The sequence below is a fragment of the Equus asinus genome, chromosome 13 (assembly GCF_041296235.1).
Source record: "Equus asinus isolate D_3611 breed Donkey chromosome 13, EquAss-T2T_v2, whole genome shotgun sequence".
In the NCBI taxonomy this organism is placed as follows: Eukaryota; Metazoa; Chordata; class Mammalia; order Perissodactyla; family Equidae; genus Equus; species Equus asinus.
The window spans coordinates 18,307,548-18,325,613 of NC_091802.1; the positions used below are offsets into that span (position 1 = coordinate 18,307,548).

At 35.7% G+C, this 18,066-nt stretch overlaps 1 protein-coding gene across 1 annotated transcript in view; it reads right to left on the minus strand.

Moving 5' to 3' along the window:
• CPD (carboxypeptidase D) overlaps positions 1-18,066 on the minus strand; it is a 64,601-nt gene that overhangs the window by 38,492 nt on the left and 8,043 nt on the right. Inside the window, exon 3 of the mRNA XM_044744533.2 lies at positions 531-673. Within this exon, the coding sequence (XP_044600468.2) occupies positions 531-673 (143 nt within the window). The remainder of the gene's footprint in view (positions 1-530; positions 674-18,066) is intronic.

The window sequence follows — 18,066 nt, forward strand, 5'->3', positions numbered from 1 at the left end:
ATAAAATATAGACAAAAATATTAAGTCCTTAAACTTAAGTCATGCGTGTCTGAAACCTAGGCTAGTGCTCTTGAAATTCCCTCTCCTCAAAGCCAGACTTCTAATGTTCTCAACAACATATAAGGAATAATTTTGGATATATCCAATAGTATATTAGCCTGTCTGATGTTTAAATTAAACTTATGTCCACAGTTCAAATAATGGTAAAGGCTCTCTAGCAAATATGATCACATGACATTGTAAGAACCTGGTAGTACAAATTTAGATAATTATTTCAGTTTATAAGTGTTCTAAGACAGTCAAAGGGAGCCCTCCAGAGGAAAAGAGCTGGTGGGAGGGCAAGGCAGGCACACCTAGAATATGTTCTAATAGATTCTGTTATAATAATTTGTAAAGATAATCTACAACCTTAAATAACAAAAACAGATAAGTAAAGGGTATCTAGTATAGATTGCTATTCATATGCATCTCAAATTCCCATATTTAATCCACTATTTCCATGCCCCAACCTTCCAGTCAGCAAGTTTTACCTTTTCAATCAACGTGATCAATGACTCACGATTGTTCTCCCATTCTTGTCGAAGCTGTGAGGCAGGTGGGTACTTGCAACAAGACAGTTCTAACGTTATCTCAAAACAGTTGGCCCATACATAATTGTAATCTTGCATACCACCTGTAACATGAAGGAAAAAATAAGCTTATTCTCAAAAAGACCAAAGAAATTAAATCAGCTATCTCTGCATGTATACATCTTGTTTTCATTAAATTGTTTGAAATTGGAGAAGTTTCTTGAATTATAGAGGAGACTAAGAAGGGAAGTTAAAGGAATATACATTGAAAAGGAACACACATAAAGGAAATATATTTGAGAGGATGAACAGTTATGAAGAGCATGAATACATCAGTTAATAACATTAGCAATCACGATAACAGCTCTACATTTGAGTGTTTACCATACGCCAGATCTCTTCTACAAGCTTTATGCATATTAACACTTCCTCTTTGTAAAAAGTGTATGAAGTAGATGTTGCTACTTCACCCATTTTACAGATGTGAGAAGTGAGGCACAGAGAGGTTAAGATTTTTGACAGAATGAGCATGAAGGGTACACAGGATCTTAAAGTTGTGAAGGATATTCATGCCAAAGCATTATTAAATGCCTACTATTCTAACTGTCTTCCCCTTTATCAAGAAGGTGGCAAGAGAAAAAAGAAAGACTGTATCTAGGGCCATACAGCTACACAAATCAGGGGAAAAAAATAAAAGACACAACAAAACTCTTTGAAAATGTGTTTAATGGAAGAGGGAAGAAAAAGAGATATAAGTATCCATAGTCAACCACCTTTACCACTTCCACATCTATTTAAGTCCACACACTCATTCTGTAGAAAGCCTACTATCTTATCATTCCTGTCACTTGATTTTTTTTAATTCTTTTTTTTTTTTTTGAGGAAGATTAGCCCTGAGCTAATTGCTGCCAATCCTCCTCTTTTTGCTGAGGAAGACTGGCCCTGAGCTAACATCCATGCCCATCTTCCTCTTTTTTATGTGGGACACCTGCCACAGCATGGCTTCACAAGTAGTGCATAGGTCCACACCCGAGATCAGAACCAGTGAGCCCCGGGCCGCCAAAGTGGAATGTGCAAACTTAACCGCTGCACCACCAGGCCAGCCTTTTGAGTTTTTTGTAACGGACTTTATTTTTCAGGTTCACAGCAAAATTGAGTAGAAGGTACAGAAATTTCCCATATAGTCCCTGCCCCGACACATGCACAGCTTCACCCTTATCACTATCCCCCACCAAGTATGGCACATTTATTACAAGTGATGAACCTACATGGATACACCATTACCACCCAAAGTCCATAGTTTACATTAGGGTTCACTCCTAGTGTTGAACAATCTATGGGTTTTGACAAATGGATAATGGCATTTTTCCACCACTATAGTATCAGGCAGAGTAGTTTCACCGCCTTGAAAATCCTCTGTGCTCCACCTATTCACCCCTTCCTCCTCCCTCTTAGCAACCACTGATCTTTTTACTATCTCCATATGATTTTGCCTTTCCCAAAATGACGTACAGTTGGAATCATAGAGTATATTGCCTTTTCAGATTGGTTTCTTTCATTTAGTAATAGGTATTTAAGGTTGCTTCACTTTTTTTCATGGCTTGATAACTCATTTCTTTTTAGCGCCAAATAATATGCCATTGTCTGGATGTACCACAGTTTATTCATCCATTTACCTTCTGAAGGACATCTTGGTTGCTTCCAAGTTCTGGCAATTATGAATAAAGCTGCTATAAATATTTGCGTGCAGGTTTTTGTGTTTTGAAAACATAAGTTTTCAACTCCTTTGCGTAATACCAAGGAGCTCAACTGCTAGATTGTATAGTAAGAATACGTTTAGGTTTGTAAGAAGCCACCACACTGTCTTCCAAAGTGGCTGTACCATTTTGCATTCCCACCAACAATGATGAGTTCCTGTTGCTCCACATCCAGCATTTGCTGTTGTCAGTGCTCCAGATTTTGGCCATTCTGATAGGTGTGTAGTGGTAACTTGTCGTTTTAATTTGTATTTCCCTGATGACATATGATGTGAAACATCCTTTCATTTTTGTCATCTGTATATCTTCTTCGGTGAGGTGCCTGTTTAGGTCTCTGGCCCATTTTTTAATCAAGTTTTGTTTTCTTATTTAAGAATTCTTTGTATATTTTGGATAACAGTCCTTTATCAGATGTGATTTCCTTCTTTTTTGGGCTGAATAATATTCCATTGTATGTATATACTGCATTTTCTTTATTCATCTGTCAGTGGGCATTTGGGTTGCTTCTCGGCAATTGTGAATGCAGCTGCAGTGGACAATAATACTGCATGGATGTGCAAATATCTTTTTAAGATGCCATTTTCAATTCTTTTGCATACATACCCAAATGGGATTGCTGAATCATATGGTAGCTCTATTTTTAACTTTCTGAGGCAGCTCCATACTGTTTTCCATAGTGGCTGCACTATTTATATTCCCACCATCTATGCAAAAGGTTCCAAATTCTCCACATTCTCACCAACACTTGCTATTCTGTTTTTTTGATAGTGGCCATCTTAAGGAGCATGAGGTGATATCTCACTGTGGTTCTGATTTGCATTTCCCTGATGATTAGTGATATTAAGCATCTTCTCACATGCTTATTGCCCATTTATTTGTATATCTTCTTTGAAGAAATGTCTTTTTAAGTCCTTTGCCCATTTATTACTTGGATATCACAAACTTAACATATCCTCATCTTCCCCAAACCTGCTGTACCTGCAGTCCCTCCCATGGCAGTTAATGGCACTTCCATCCTTCTAGTTGCTCAGGCCAAAAGGCTTGGAGTCACATTCCATATGCAAAGTATCAGGACATCATGTTAGCTCTAACTTCAAAATATATCCAGAATCCAGAGATTTCTCCTCACCTCTACTGCTGTTGCCCTGGTAAAAGCCACCATCCTTTCTCCACCTGGATTTACGCAATCACTCTTAATGGGCGTCCCTGTTCCTGCCCTTTCCCTTCTATATTCTTTTCTCAACAGAGATGTCAGAGTAATTCTGTTAAAATCTAAGTCAGATATGATTCCTCTTAACAATGACTCCTTATTTCACTCAGACTAAAAGCCAAAGTCTTTTCAGTGGCCTAAAGCCCTACATGACTTGTCCTCCACCAACTCGCTTCCCTCTTTAACCTCCTTTCATCACTGGCTGTGTACCAGCCACACTGGCCTCCTTACTATTCACTGGATACACCAGGTACCTCCTGACTTTGGGTCTTTGCTCTAGCTGTTCTGTTCTCCTGGAATGCTTGTCCCCCAGATATCCCCACCTGACTAACTCCCTCACCTCCAGCTCTCTGCTCCAATTTCAACCTGACAATGAGGCCCACCCTGACCTCCCCATTTAAAGTTGCTACTTACTTCTCATCACTCTCTCAAGCCCATCCCACCAGCACCCACAATTCCTCTCACTCTCTTCTACTTTTGTCTTTTTTCTATAGCACTTAACAATTTACCTATTATGTTTATTTTTTACTGACTGTTTCTTCCTGCTAGATTATAAGCAACACAAGGGCAGAGATACTTGTTATGCCCTCTGATGGCTATTCTAAGCACTAGAACAGCACCTGGCACATAACAGTCCTTCAATAAATATTTGGTGAAGGAATGAGAGTATGTAGGTTGGGGCAGTAGGAAATCAAGACTTCTGTTTTGAATGTATTAAATTTGAGATGCCCATTGAACATCCATGTGGAGATGTCAAAGAGACTTTGTCTTCCCAGAATATGTGCAGGTTTATAACCACCGCAAACCCAGTAACTTGGTCCTAACCTTTTTTCTTAGAAGGCAAGGTATCCACCTTTTGGCTTTCTCTTATCCTCCAGCATCTTGGCACTCACTTTGGGTCTGGGAGGAAAGCAGTGAGATGCTGATTTTCATTTCCCTACCAAGTCATATTTAGTTATTAAGTGATGTTAGTCATCTTTAGTCATTGATGACCTATGATCATCTTTGTAAACTCTAACTTGTATGTACACATGTGGATATACACATGCTATTCATTATACATGACATTTAATAATCTTTTCCAATTTTTACTACTATATTGGTCACAATACAATGGCCATTGCACGTAAGACATTATACTAAGGTTACAGAGATTTACAAATAAGAGACATACTTTCATTCAGAATTTAGAGTCTTGGTGAGGAAACAGAACACAACACATAACAATAACAATTTCAGAGCAATGCAAGTGTGAGCTAATCTAAGGTTTTTGTGTATGTAAAACCTAATAGCCGTATTAAATTGCAAACATGGCCAACTCACACTTTAACTATGCCAGAAGGCGGTGAAGTAGACTACTCACAACACTATAATCACCAGGCTTGAGTCCTAGCATTCTTTTGTCTGTCCCTTATTGTTTTACTTCAACAGCAATTTAAGAATTACTAGCTAAGAGCAACCAGAAAACCAAGTTTACAATAATATTTTAGATTATTATCTAACCAGCTTTTTAGATATGACTTTAATATGACAGTAACTAGTCAGCTCCAATCAATGACATATACAAAAATACCTTCCCAGGGTAGAGGGTAGGGAGGAAGGACAGAAATCTTTTAAAAACAAGATTTAATTCCAAGAGAAAAAACTACATTTAGTGACCTCTCTTCCCAGAGATCACACACTATAAATAGTGACTTTTTTTTTAACACAGAACTCTACGAACAATCCAAAACTAAAGGTCAGATTCATGGAGACAACCTCTTTTTGTAGGTCCTATGGATTTGAGGAAATATTACAGTGAAGAGTGTACCCAACTGTAACACATCTTTACAGAATTAATATTAGCTTCACAGTGTGGAATCTAGTGAAAATACAGAATATTAATTAAGTCTTGACATACATTCCCCAGATTTTCCTTTGATAAGACCCTATTCAACAGAAAGCCATGTAAAATAATACTGGAAATAAAAGGATAACCATGTAAAAACAATACAAAAATCAATACCTTTCCTATATTTCAGCAACAATCAGAAAATATAACAGAAAAAAAGATCCCAGCAACAAAACCCACAACATGTATAGGATTAAATGTAATAAAACGCATAATATAAATCAACATTATAAAATTTTAATGAGGGATGTAGATTTCACGCCTCCAGTTAGGAAGCTTATAAAGATATCAAATTTCCCTGAAATTAACTTACAAATATGCAGAAAAATATATTTTTATTGGAACTAGACAAAATGATCTAGAAGTTGGAAAAATAAATAGATGAGAATATCCAAGAAAACATTAAAAAATAAGAGTGTTGATAGGGACCTGCATTGCCAGATATTAAAAGGTATTATAAAACTGTACTTACTAAAGCAGTGCAATTAAGATGTCAAAATAAACAGACCAATGGAACAAAACGGAAAACACAGTAACAGAAACAAAAACATTTGGAATATGATTAAAGACACATTTAAAACCAATAGGGAAAGAATTAGTAACTGTTACACAAATAATTGGTTACCTATGTGACAAAAAATACAGGTGACTTTACCTCATATATTAAATAAACTCTCTAATCCATACGGAATTTAATATAAAAATGAAACCATAAACAAAACTAGAAGCCCACAAAACTATTTTTTTTACCCTCAGGATGAGGAAAGCCTTTCTAAGTATGACAGCAAACTAGTCTAAAATCATAAAAGGAAAAGAATGATAGATTTAACTACCTAAAAATTGTAAAATATCTGTTGACCAAAAAACTACCTTAAAAATTTTTTTTAAAAGACTAAGAAAATAATATAAAAGATTATAGAACATTCCTGGTAACAATTTAGTAATATGTATACAAAATCTTTAAAATAGGCATGAGCTTAACACAGAAACTCCTTTTCCAGGAATTTATTCTAAGATAATAGCTACAAGGATGAGGACTATATTATTTAAATTGAAGGAGAATAAAGCTGAAAACAACTTGAATGTCCAAAAATAGTAAGTCAGTTTAGCAAATTATGATAAAATGGGCTACTATGTCACAATTTAAAGTGTCACACACATTTACTGTCATGATATTTACCACATTAATGAAAAAGGATATAAAATACCATATACAAGATAAATCTTTTTGCATGATACTTTAAATTTTATTCTTCTTTCAAGCATACAGAGTTTCTTAATTCCCTTTTCTCAAGTATGAAGTAACTGATGCAAAACAATTTTGATAATCTCTCTAATCAACATGCTGCTTTATAGCTTTTTTAAAACTCAGGTTTATTGTAGTATAACTTATATAATATAATCTCTTTTAAGTGTACAGTCATATAACCACCACCACAACCAAGATACAGAACACTTGCATCACCCCAGAAAGTTCCCTCCCTCCCACTCCCAGGCCCTGGGCAATTACTAATCTAAGTTCTTTCCCTGTATTTTTGCCTTCTCCAGAATGTCACATAAATGAAATTGTACAGTGGATAGCCTTTTATATCAGGCTTCTTTCATTTAGCATAATGCTTTTGAGATTCATTTGTATTGTTGCACATATAAATTCTCCTTTTTCTAACTATCTATTCCATTGTATGGATACAGTACAGTTTGTTTCTCCATTCACCATGTAATGGGTATTTGACTTGTTTTCAGTTTATGGTGATTATGAATAAAGCTGTGCACAGATATTATTGTGGACATATATTTTCATGTCTTTTGGGTAAACATCTAGGAGTGCACAAGAAATTGTCAAACTGTTTTCCAAAGTGTCTGTACCATTTCACATTCCCACCAGCAATGTACAAATGTTCCAGTTGCTCTGCATCCTCACCTGACAAGATGCTCAAGCAACAGAGCAGCCTTTTTAATTTTAAGTATCCTAGTGTGTGTGTAGCTGTATCTTACTGTGGTCTTAATTTGTGTTTCCCTGACAACTAATGATATTGCATATCCTTTCATGTCTTTATTTATCACCTATTTTGGGAGACCTCAGAAGGCAGAGACTATAAGTAAGATTGTAGAGAGGAGGGAGGTCAAGAAAGCGATCCTATAAAGTTTTCTATGAACTCCTGGGCTCAATCCCGGACTGCACAAGAGTAGGTCTTACCCTAAGTGGCATACCAAAAGCACTGAGAACTGAACTACCCAGATCACTGCCCAGGTCTCAGACTGGTCCCTGGGTGGTACAGACACAGGACAGATCTGAACAAGCAGTGCAAAGGCTTTGAAAATTGAACTGACTGTGGAATTACAGCCCACAGAAGGCGAGTCAAAACTTGCAGCTGAAGCTAACTAGGTCATTCACTGCTAGAACAAAAAAATTAAAAATTACCATTTCTTACAGGATTTAAACAAGGCTCAGATCTCATAAGATTCAAAATGTCCAGGATATAATCAAAAATTATTTGACATTCAAAGAACCAGGAAAATGTCAACAACTTGCAAGAAATAAATAAGCAATAAACACCAACCCCAAGATGACCCAGATGCTGGAATTATCAGACTTAAAGCAATCAAATTTAAAGCAATTATTATAGCCATGCTCTAAGGAAGCAAGATTAAACACTCTTGAAATAATATAAAAGAAACAGAAGGCATAAAAAAGAACAAACTGGAAATTTCAGAAGTGTAAAATACAATAACCAAAATTTAAAATTTACTGGATGAGTTCAACAGAAGAATGGAAATGACAGGGGAAACAATGAGTTAACTTGAAAATAGATAAGTAGAAATTACCTAATCTGAACAACAGAGAAAAAAAGTTAAAAAAAAAAAAGAACAGAGTTTTAGGGATGATACTAAAAGGTCTAGCAATCTTGTCATTAGAGTCTCAGAAGAGGGAAAAGATTGCCATGCTGAAAAAAAATGTTGAAGAAAATAATGGCTGAAAACTTCCCAAATTTGGCAAAAGACATAAACTTACATTTCAAGAAGCTCAGCAAATCCCAAACAGGATAAACTTAAAGAAATTCATGCCTAGACACTTCATAATCAAACCGCTGAAAACCAAAGACAAAGGAAAAAACCTTGAAAGTAATCAGAGAGAAATGACACGCTTATATACGGGAACAACAATTCAAATGACTGTGAATTTCTCATCAGAAGCCATGAAGGCCAGAAGGCAATGGCACAAAAAGTTAAAAAAAATTTTGTTTTAAAAAAGAATTATCAATCCAGAACACAGAGTTTTATATTCAGTGAAAATATCCTTCAGGAAAAAACAGACATTCTCAGTTAAGGAAAACTAAAAGAATTCATCACAAGCAGACCTGCTTTAAAAGAAATGCTAAAGAAAGTTCTTTAGGCAGAAGAGACATGATACCAGAGACAAACTTGGAAGTTCAGGAATGAACAAAAAAAAAAGAAATGGTAAATATCCAGGTATATATAATAAGCTATTTTTCTCCTCTTACATTCTTTAAAATACGTATGACAGTTGAAAACAAAAATTATAACACTGTCTAGTGAGGTTTTCAATGCATATATGTATAACACATACGACAACTACAACATAAAATGGGGGCGAGAAAGGGTGTGGTGGTAAGATCTGTACATTCCCCTTGAAGTGGTAAAATATTAATTCTAGGTGGAAACGTGAAAAATTAAGTATGTAAATTGTAATTCCTAGGGCAAACAGCCAAACAAACTTTACAAAGAGATACAGTAAAAAAAATACTACTACATAAAATGAAATACTAAACATTCAAACAATCCAATAGAAGGCAGGAAAGAGGAAGCAACGGAATAAAAAACAGACGGACAAACAGAAAACTAATAAAAAAGTAGATCTAAATCCAAACATATCAATAATTGTATTCAATGTAAGTGGTGCAAACACACCAACTAAAAGAAATTGTCAAACAGAGTTAAAAAACAAGACCCAACTATATACTGTCTACAAGAAACTCATAAGAATAAAAAAAGATATACTACACAAACACAAACTAAAAGAAAGACGGAGTGGCTATATCAGTATCAGATAAAGTAGACTTCAGAGCAAGGAAAAGTACAAGGGATAAAGACGGATATTACATAATGATAAAAGGGTTAATTCACCAAGACGACATAACAATCCTAAATGTGGCACCTAACAACAGAACTTCAAAATGCATGAAACAAAAACTGAAAGTACTAAAAGGAAAGACAGACAAAGCCACAGGTATAGCTGTAGACTTCAACATCCCTCTCACTAATCAGCAGAACAAGCAGACAGAAAATCAGCAAAGGAGAGAGAAGAATTCAAAAACACCATCAACTAACCAGATCTAAATGACATTTACAATACATCCCACCAACAATGGCAGAATACACATTATTTTCGAGTACACATGGAACATTCACCAAGACAGACTATATCCTGGGTCATAAAACAAACCTAAATCTTAAAAAACGGAAATCATACAAAGTATGTTCTTTGACATGATGGAATCACAAAGAAATCAGTAACAGAAAGTTATCTACAAAATAACCCTCTCTAGATGAAATCTCATAAAAGTAAAGCATATTTCCTCCTCTGAGTCTATTGAACTATTCCCAGAAGGCATTAGTGGGTTGTGATATGTATCTTAATTTGTCTCTTTCTAAATTCAGAGGAGTCAATGTCAGAAGAGTAGCAAACTTTTATTTCTCAAGACAAAAAAGATAAAGATATAACTTTAGAATATCAAAAAGTCTTTAGTCATCAACTTCAAGTTTTAGTTTAGAAATTACTTTTTTTAAAAAAATCCATCTAAAAAACTGGAATCAAATATGGATATTAACTGAGTTATGAATAATTTAAGAATTTTTTGCAAGATGCCACAAATAGGCATTATTTGCCATCTGTGTTAAACTTAACATTTATTTTTCAATACTAAATGTCAAAGACTGTATAATAAGTAATCTTAACTGAGTAACTGGTTCAGATTCGTTGCCTTGCTTTTTTCCTTAACAGAAAACCTACTCATAGAAAGCCAGAGTTCACTATCACAGGAAATTGCCATTGATCTGGAGATAGGCCTAGTTTTACTGATCGCTGCAGCCACTGCCAGATTCAGTTAATGCATTTGCTTATTTTTTGAAGCTGATATGTCATATAGTTCAACATGGACTAAAGGATGAAATGTCAAATTTTAGAACAGTATCTTTATCCAGTCAAAGAAAAATTTAATTTTGGGAGTGAAACATCCATGATAGGCATATCTCAAAGCAATAAAGCACTTTACTAATAATATAAAGTATCTATTATTTACCCTACTTATTTATTTATTCATTTATTTTAAAGATTTTATTTTTCCTTTTTCTCCCCAAAGCCCCCCAGTACATAGTTGTGTATTTTTAGTTGTGGGTCCTTCTAGTTGTGGCATGTGGGACGCTGCCTCAGCATGGCCTGACGATCAGTGCCATGTCCGCGCCCAGGATCCAAACCGGCGAAACCCTGGGTCACCAAAGCAGGGCAGCGAACTTAACCACTCAGCCACGGGGCTGACCCCATATCCTACTTATTAATAATCATAAATAAGCAAGCCTCTATTATCCATTAGTCTCTCAGGGGGCTATCTAAACCAATGACTTTCAAACTTTTTTATTTAAACTAAAATAATTTTGAAAAATTATGCAACATTTCACACATTTTTAAGTTAGCACCTAAAAGTTTTCATCTTAAGTTTAAATAGTTGCAAACAATGTAATTTCCTGCATAATGTGAATTTTATATTTTTAAATAAAACAATACATTATTATTTTAGATGTACCCAAATAAATAAAAATACTATAGAGATTTGATTCCTAGAATGATCTATTTAAAACTTGCATCCGGGCAGGCCCTGAGGCCAAGTTCATGCACTCCACTTCTGCAGCCCAGGATTTGCAGGTTCGGATTCCGGGTGCAGACCTACACACCGCTCATCAAGCCATGCTGTGGCAGATCCCACATAGAAGAATTAGAATGACCTACAACTAGGATATACAACAATGTACTGGGGCTTTTGGGGAGAAGGAAAAAAAGGAGGAAGACTGGCAACAGATGTTAGCACAGGGCAATCGTCCTTACCAAAACAGCAAAAACACCAAAAAAAACCTTGCATGAACCCATTGTTCTTTAACAGTAAGAATTTCACATCTTCCCTTTTTGTCCTTGAACTTTTCTGTCCATTCCACTTCCTCCACACTTTGTTATGTGATGTGATATACTTGTATGCTTGAAAATCTTTCATTGATCATCCTATAATACTTCAATACTTCAATCTATAATATGCTTGTATGTGTATTTAAATTTTTCTTAATTTCCAATTACCTTAATGCCCTAAGTATTAAATTTTTGTCTTCCAGATTGAATTATTACAACTACCAGATACAATTTATCAGAAAGACAAAGGTCTATTATAAATTTTTATAAATAATAAACATAATAGGCAATTCTTACTGAAAATATATCTCTTAATAAGAAGTCTGGAGTGATGCTTTTATGATGCCATTAAAGTAATCACCAAATTAGCCCCTTTTTTCTGGTGCCCTGGAAGTTTGTAAAACTGAGTCACATACCATAGTTGGATTCAGATGGTCAGTCAAGCGGGAGAAGATGACATGAGACTGAACCTCTGCAGCAAGCATCTTTCTCAAGCAGACCAATTTTAGGAAAGAGTAGGTATGGGAGACCTGGAAGTTTATTTACTTAAAGTTATCCAAACTAACTGGTCTCTTCCTCCATTCCATACATACCTCAGTTTGAAAACCACCGATTTAGACTATTTCATCTACTCACAAGTAGAACTGACAAAGAAAGACAAAAGGTATAAATTTTGCTTTTAAACCTACCCATCAATCCAGAGTTTTCTATGCTCAGAAGAAAATGAATACAATGTACTATGAAACCTACAATGCTTTCATTCCTTTACCAATATCAAAGAACAAGACAGAAGTCTAACCATTAGGAATCCGCCCAGTACTACAACAAACCGTGATCAATACTAATTGTTAAGGGTGGCTAAATCTCCTGAACAAAGGATCTACTCATACCCATTAAACTCCTTCAATCCATTTGTCTCACAACTAATCTTCATATGCTTTAAAATACTCAACTCATCTTTATCACGGAACCATTCCCTATTATTGTTTCACTACAGAGAGATCTAGTTTCAAGGAGGCGGGCAGGGGACTTAAACTCAATGCTTCATTCAAAGATGAGGCACTACTCATTCACTCTTATGTCTCAAGCAGAAAGCCAATAGAAAAAAATATAATCAATGCTCCAATGTTAAGACATAAACATAGCAAGTTCTTTTTAACTTGCCTCAGTAGGCCAACTATAAAGTAGCAAACTGTATTATACAAGAACAATACAAATCTTCCACAGGAAAAAAAAAAACCCTGCAATGTATTGTTTTCATCAGAAAAGCATTTTAGAGTATAGGAATATAGACAAGCAATTTCGACTCTATATTTAACTATGGAGCTTACTGTTAATTCTTTAATAAAACCACTTAAAAGGATAGTGAGAAGTTCTCACAACTTTGACTTTTGAGAACAACTTATTTATAGATAAGTGAGTTATTACGTGATAAATTTGCACTCCTTTGGATATTTTTAAAAGCTAATAAGCATGTTCATAAAGAATTTTAAGTGGAACATCTGGGTCAGATAAATGGAAAAAACAGAGGCTGCCCTTGAAAAACAATTCCCCGTATTCCTGGTCTTTAAATTCAAGTGCACTTTGACCAAATGTTAACTGAACTTGGTCTTTGTATTCTGAGCAACTTATCTTATGAAAATCTATTTCCTCCACCACTCCCACTGAATATATATTTGCTAATGATATGATTCCACAAAGTTAAACTAAATTACACAGTCCTGCATCTGTTTTCAGCTTTGTCTAACTTAGTCAACACTCTCTCTCATACAGCTCTCAAAAGAAATGGCACTTTACTTTTTTAAAAATATTTTCCCATTCTCTATCACTTGAGTTAAATTTTAAAAAGAAAAAAAAAGTACATCTAATTTTTAGACATCGGATCTAAAAATTTAGAGGCCAAATCCTAAAGTAGGATTTAGGGTTTGGTTCTCAACCTTCATGTAAGTCTATGATCACATTACGAAATACACAACTGCACAGCTCCTAAAGGCCAGATTTTATATTAGGCTGTATTTCACTTTACTAAAGCAAACTCATGACTCACAGAGAAGCAAATACTCTGAGTATTGTTTTACCTTTTTGCTTTCCTTTTACATTAGGCAGCACTTGGATTAAAAGAGAGAGAGAAAAAAAGAAAGAGATCCAATCAGCTCCTTAATGTAGAAGATCAGATAAGATCAAAAGCACTTTACTAATGCATATTGGACTACGAATAGTCTTCTTAAAACAGGAATAACAGGCTGAGAATTAATATCTGAATTGTCAGCATTCCTTAAAGAAAACATCCCAGTACAACATGCCAGAAGTACATTCACTTTGGAGGTGAAAAAGCACCCATCTGTTCGTATGTATATATATATTTTAGTTGAATTTCTGGCTCCAAGAAATTAAATTATGCCAGGAAACAATATCAATTCGATTTTCAAAATCATGTACACTGTCATATGGGTTCCATATGTCTCATAACTCCTAAATCTCTTTATCATCTTGATCTCTCTCCCAAGCTCCAAAGCCTATTTCCCAACCGCCCGTTGGGTACTTGTAACTAGTACATCAAGTACCACCTCCAATTTTCACTCCTCTCCCATCTAAAGAGAACACACACACAAGCTCCTCCAGTTAGTTTTCCCCATTTCCATTATCGTTCTTACTTATCCAGGCTCAAAACCTCAAAGATATATCTTCGTTCTTCTTCTCCTTGACACTCTGTGCTACCATCTAACTGATGGTCAATCCTATAATTCTTCTTGCACAATTTCATATATGTCTCATACTCTCTTTTCATTTCCACAGCATCCCTCTAGATAAAACTCTTATCTCCAAACAAGACCTCACTCCAAAATGACTGTAAAAACCTCCCTAGTCTCTGTTCTTCCAGGACTCTTTCCCTGTCAATATTTTGTATGACGATAACTCCAAAATTATTAGCACCACACTGTCCTAATTATCAAAGAATTCACACTTTAGCAGGAGACACAAGAAACTATTAACAACATAAGTGGATGAGCATTACACTGATGTTATAAACAAAAAGCTCTAGGAAAGCAAGAGAGTGACAGTTACTACATGGGAGGTTTCAGAGGAGGTTACAGCTGAACTGTAGAGAAGCACTCCAGACAGAGAAAGGCCCAATGGGTGGAGGTTCACGTTTCGGAGGAAGAACAAGTAGTTCAGTAGCAGGGGAGAGGCAGGAGAGAAGAAGAGAAATGTAGCCTTGAGTCAGACTGTGGGACCTTTAGCGTCATGCTAAGATTACACTTGATCCTATTAAAATGTGGAACAAGTAAAGATATAAGAATGCTTTAAGTTTTTGTAGGTTTGATACTTTTTTTTTTAATTTTTAAATTTTTGCTGAGTAAGATTCACCCTGAGCTAACATCTGTGCCAATTTTCCCCTATTTTTTATATGTGGGTTGCCACCACAGCACAGCTGACGAGTGGTGCAGGTCTGTGCCTGGGATCTGAACCCAGGAAGTGGAAGTGGAGCATGCTGAACTTAACCACTACACCAGAGGGCCAGCCCCCTACTTTGCTTTTAATAGATAATTTTAAAACTTAATAGATATTTATATATTATATATTTACAATATATAATATAAATATATATTAAACATGTAACTATTTAATATGGATTAAAATTTAATATATAATTTTAAAAACAAAGTAACACGAACACTAATAGAACCAGAGACAACTTGCATAACTGTGACCAATGGTAACTTTGGTCCATCTATTCTTCAGATTAGTAAAGAGACTCTGTAGGAAAATTAGATAATGAGGATAGTATTCTGTACCTGTTCCTCACGTCAGACTGGATTATCTATGCTATTTAAATCCACTATGTCCTTACTAACATTTTTGTCTTCATGATCTAACAATTTCTGAGAGAGGCATGTTGAAAACTTCTCACTATATTTATGGATTTGTCTATTTTTTAACATCAGATACTGTATTTTTTTCAGTTCTACACTGTCCATTTGATTCTTTTTTTGTTTTAAATAGATTCCAATTTTCTGGTGTGATATGGATTAATCTATAATACCCTGTTAATGACACAGAAAATGCTCCTCAAGAATAAGCCTTTCAGGCCATTTTTGGACCAAATCTAACCTTTTATGCTGTCCAAAACAGTTTGGTAATTATTTTCGCCATGCTATTCCCTTTCTGTCAGCAATCTACTTCAAGCCAAATATACCTCAATATTTAGAGCACATTAGTGCTGCTCAGTCAGACCTCCACTTTATGCAGAGAATGGTTGCTCACATGATTAGAGTTTATATTCACAGAAAAACTAAATGAGTTATATTTTATGCTACTGTTCACATTTCATAACTCTCTGCCCATAGTAAAAAAGGAGAGGGAAGAAAGTTTGATAAATCCACAGAATATTTTCTTCTTCTTTCAGAGAGAAAAAAATTCATAATTACCAGTTTGAAAACACTCAGCTCCAAGTCAGTGGCAGTTTAAAAGCCTTAGGGCAGGGGGCCCGCCCGGTGGCACAGGGGTTAAGTCGCCACGTTTCACCTCGGCGGCCCGGGGCTCACTAGTTCGGATCCCGGGTGCGGACACAGCACCGCTTGGCAAGCCATGCTGTCTTAGGCGTCCCACATATAAAGTAGAGGAAGATGGGCATGGATGTTAGCTCAGGGCCAGTCTTCCTCAGCAAAAAGAGGAGGATTGGCAGCAATTAGCTCAGGGCTAATCTTCTCAAAAAAAAGGACAAAATAAAAAGCCTAATAGTAAGTCATCACGTGCAACTTATAAACCAATTCTACCATAGAGTGACCAAACAGTGCTATTTTAAACCGCAGGTCATGACCCATTAGTGGGTTCAGACAAGCTTTTTTGTTTAATGAAACTGTAGAGACTAGAAAAAACAATACCAGAATACATGAGAAAGGTAAGTATTATTTCATGAAACTGGTTCAGTTTTATGTACGCACATATATGAAATGTACATAAATGACAGAAAGGTATTTTATACAGTAGGTTACAAGAAAAAAAAGTTTGAAAAATACTGATCTAGGCTCTACCAATAAGCTTATTTTCTCAGAGCAGGAGAAAAATTAAGAGGAATATTTTTATAAATTTTTCTAAGATTATCTACTTAAAGATCATCTAAGATTTTAAATAACTATGTACTCATTTTTTAGACGCCAAGAATTCATTTATTCAAAAATTCAAAGACGACTTATTTTTTACCCTTTATATATCAGGCATGGTTCTATATGCTGGAAATAGGAAAATGAATAAAACAAAGTCCTGCTCTCACAAAGCTTGAATTCTGGCAAAGACAGTAGCCATGCTGCCAGGTGCTAGGCCAAGTGCTTTACACGCATTCTCACCTGGGCCTCACCATCCTATGAGGTAAATAGTACTCACCTTCATTTTATAAATGTGCAAGCTGAGGCTTAGAGAAATTAATTTGTCCAAGATATCTCTCTCATTCTCTCTCTCTCTCATACACACACACACAGCCAATCATTGCAGAGCAGGGATTCAAACCCAAGGCAGCAGGATCCCAAAGCTCTGCTCTTAGCCACTATGCTACACTGCCTTCCAGAATCCTTCTATCTGCAGGAAAATCAAATATAAGTGTTCTGCCCAAGAAAACTCCTAAAAGTTACAGGAAATTGTGACCTTTGATTGCGAAATTTCGATTACAGGTGGTCTGGGGTTACCCGACCTTTTTAAAATTTTATAAGTTGAAGGAGGACAAATCTTGAAAGTTCACCTAAAACTACAATTCAGTTTAATTAAATCTGCTTTGGAATAAACATACTAAACCTCAGATGATTTTTATAATGCCTTTAAAACTGTAAGGAAGGAAAAAAGAAAGAATGATAGACAAAAGGTATACAAATCAGCATATTGTGGTTAAAAAAAATTAGAAAGCCTGCTCCATGAATAAGTTCAACTTAGGCTCTCACAATAACAAGGCTTTAGCAGAGGAGCATGACTATGCACAGGCCTTATTAGGACTGCCACTCCCCAGATGGATCCTGCAGGTTTGAAAGACATGTTGAGAGAAGCAAGGCCCAACCACACAAGCAGCTAGACATGCTGAGTCAACTCTGGCAATGAAGGTGAAGGTGGTGGGGGCCAGATCACCCTACATCCCATACTTTTAATACACTGTTTGATCTTGAGAACAGAAATTGGTTCAGTTTTGCTCCCACTGTAACCCCAACACCTAATACAGTGTATAGGACATGGCAGGTGCTCAGTAAATATTTGCTTAGTGAACAAGTGATAGGGCACAAGTTACTTCCTCTCTCAAGCTTGACTTTCCTATAAAGCAAAAGGGTTGGACTAGATCACTTTCAGCTCTAAAAGCCTCTACTTCTTTGAGCTAGAATTTCTAAATACATGACCTAAGTCATCAGTAAAATTACTCCAGGACATCCGGGTCTGACTATACGCCTAGTCACAAGGTTTCA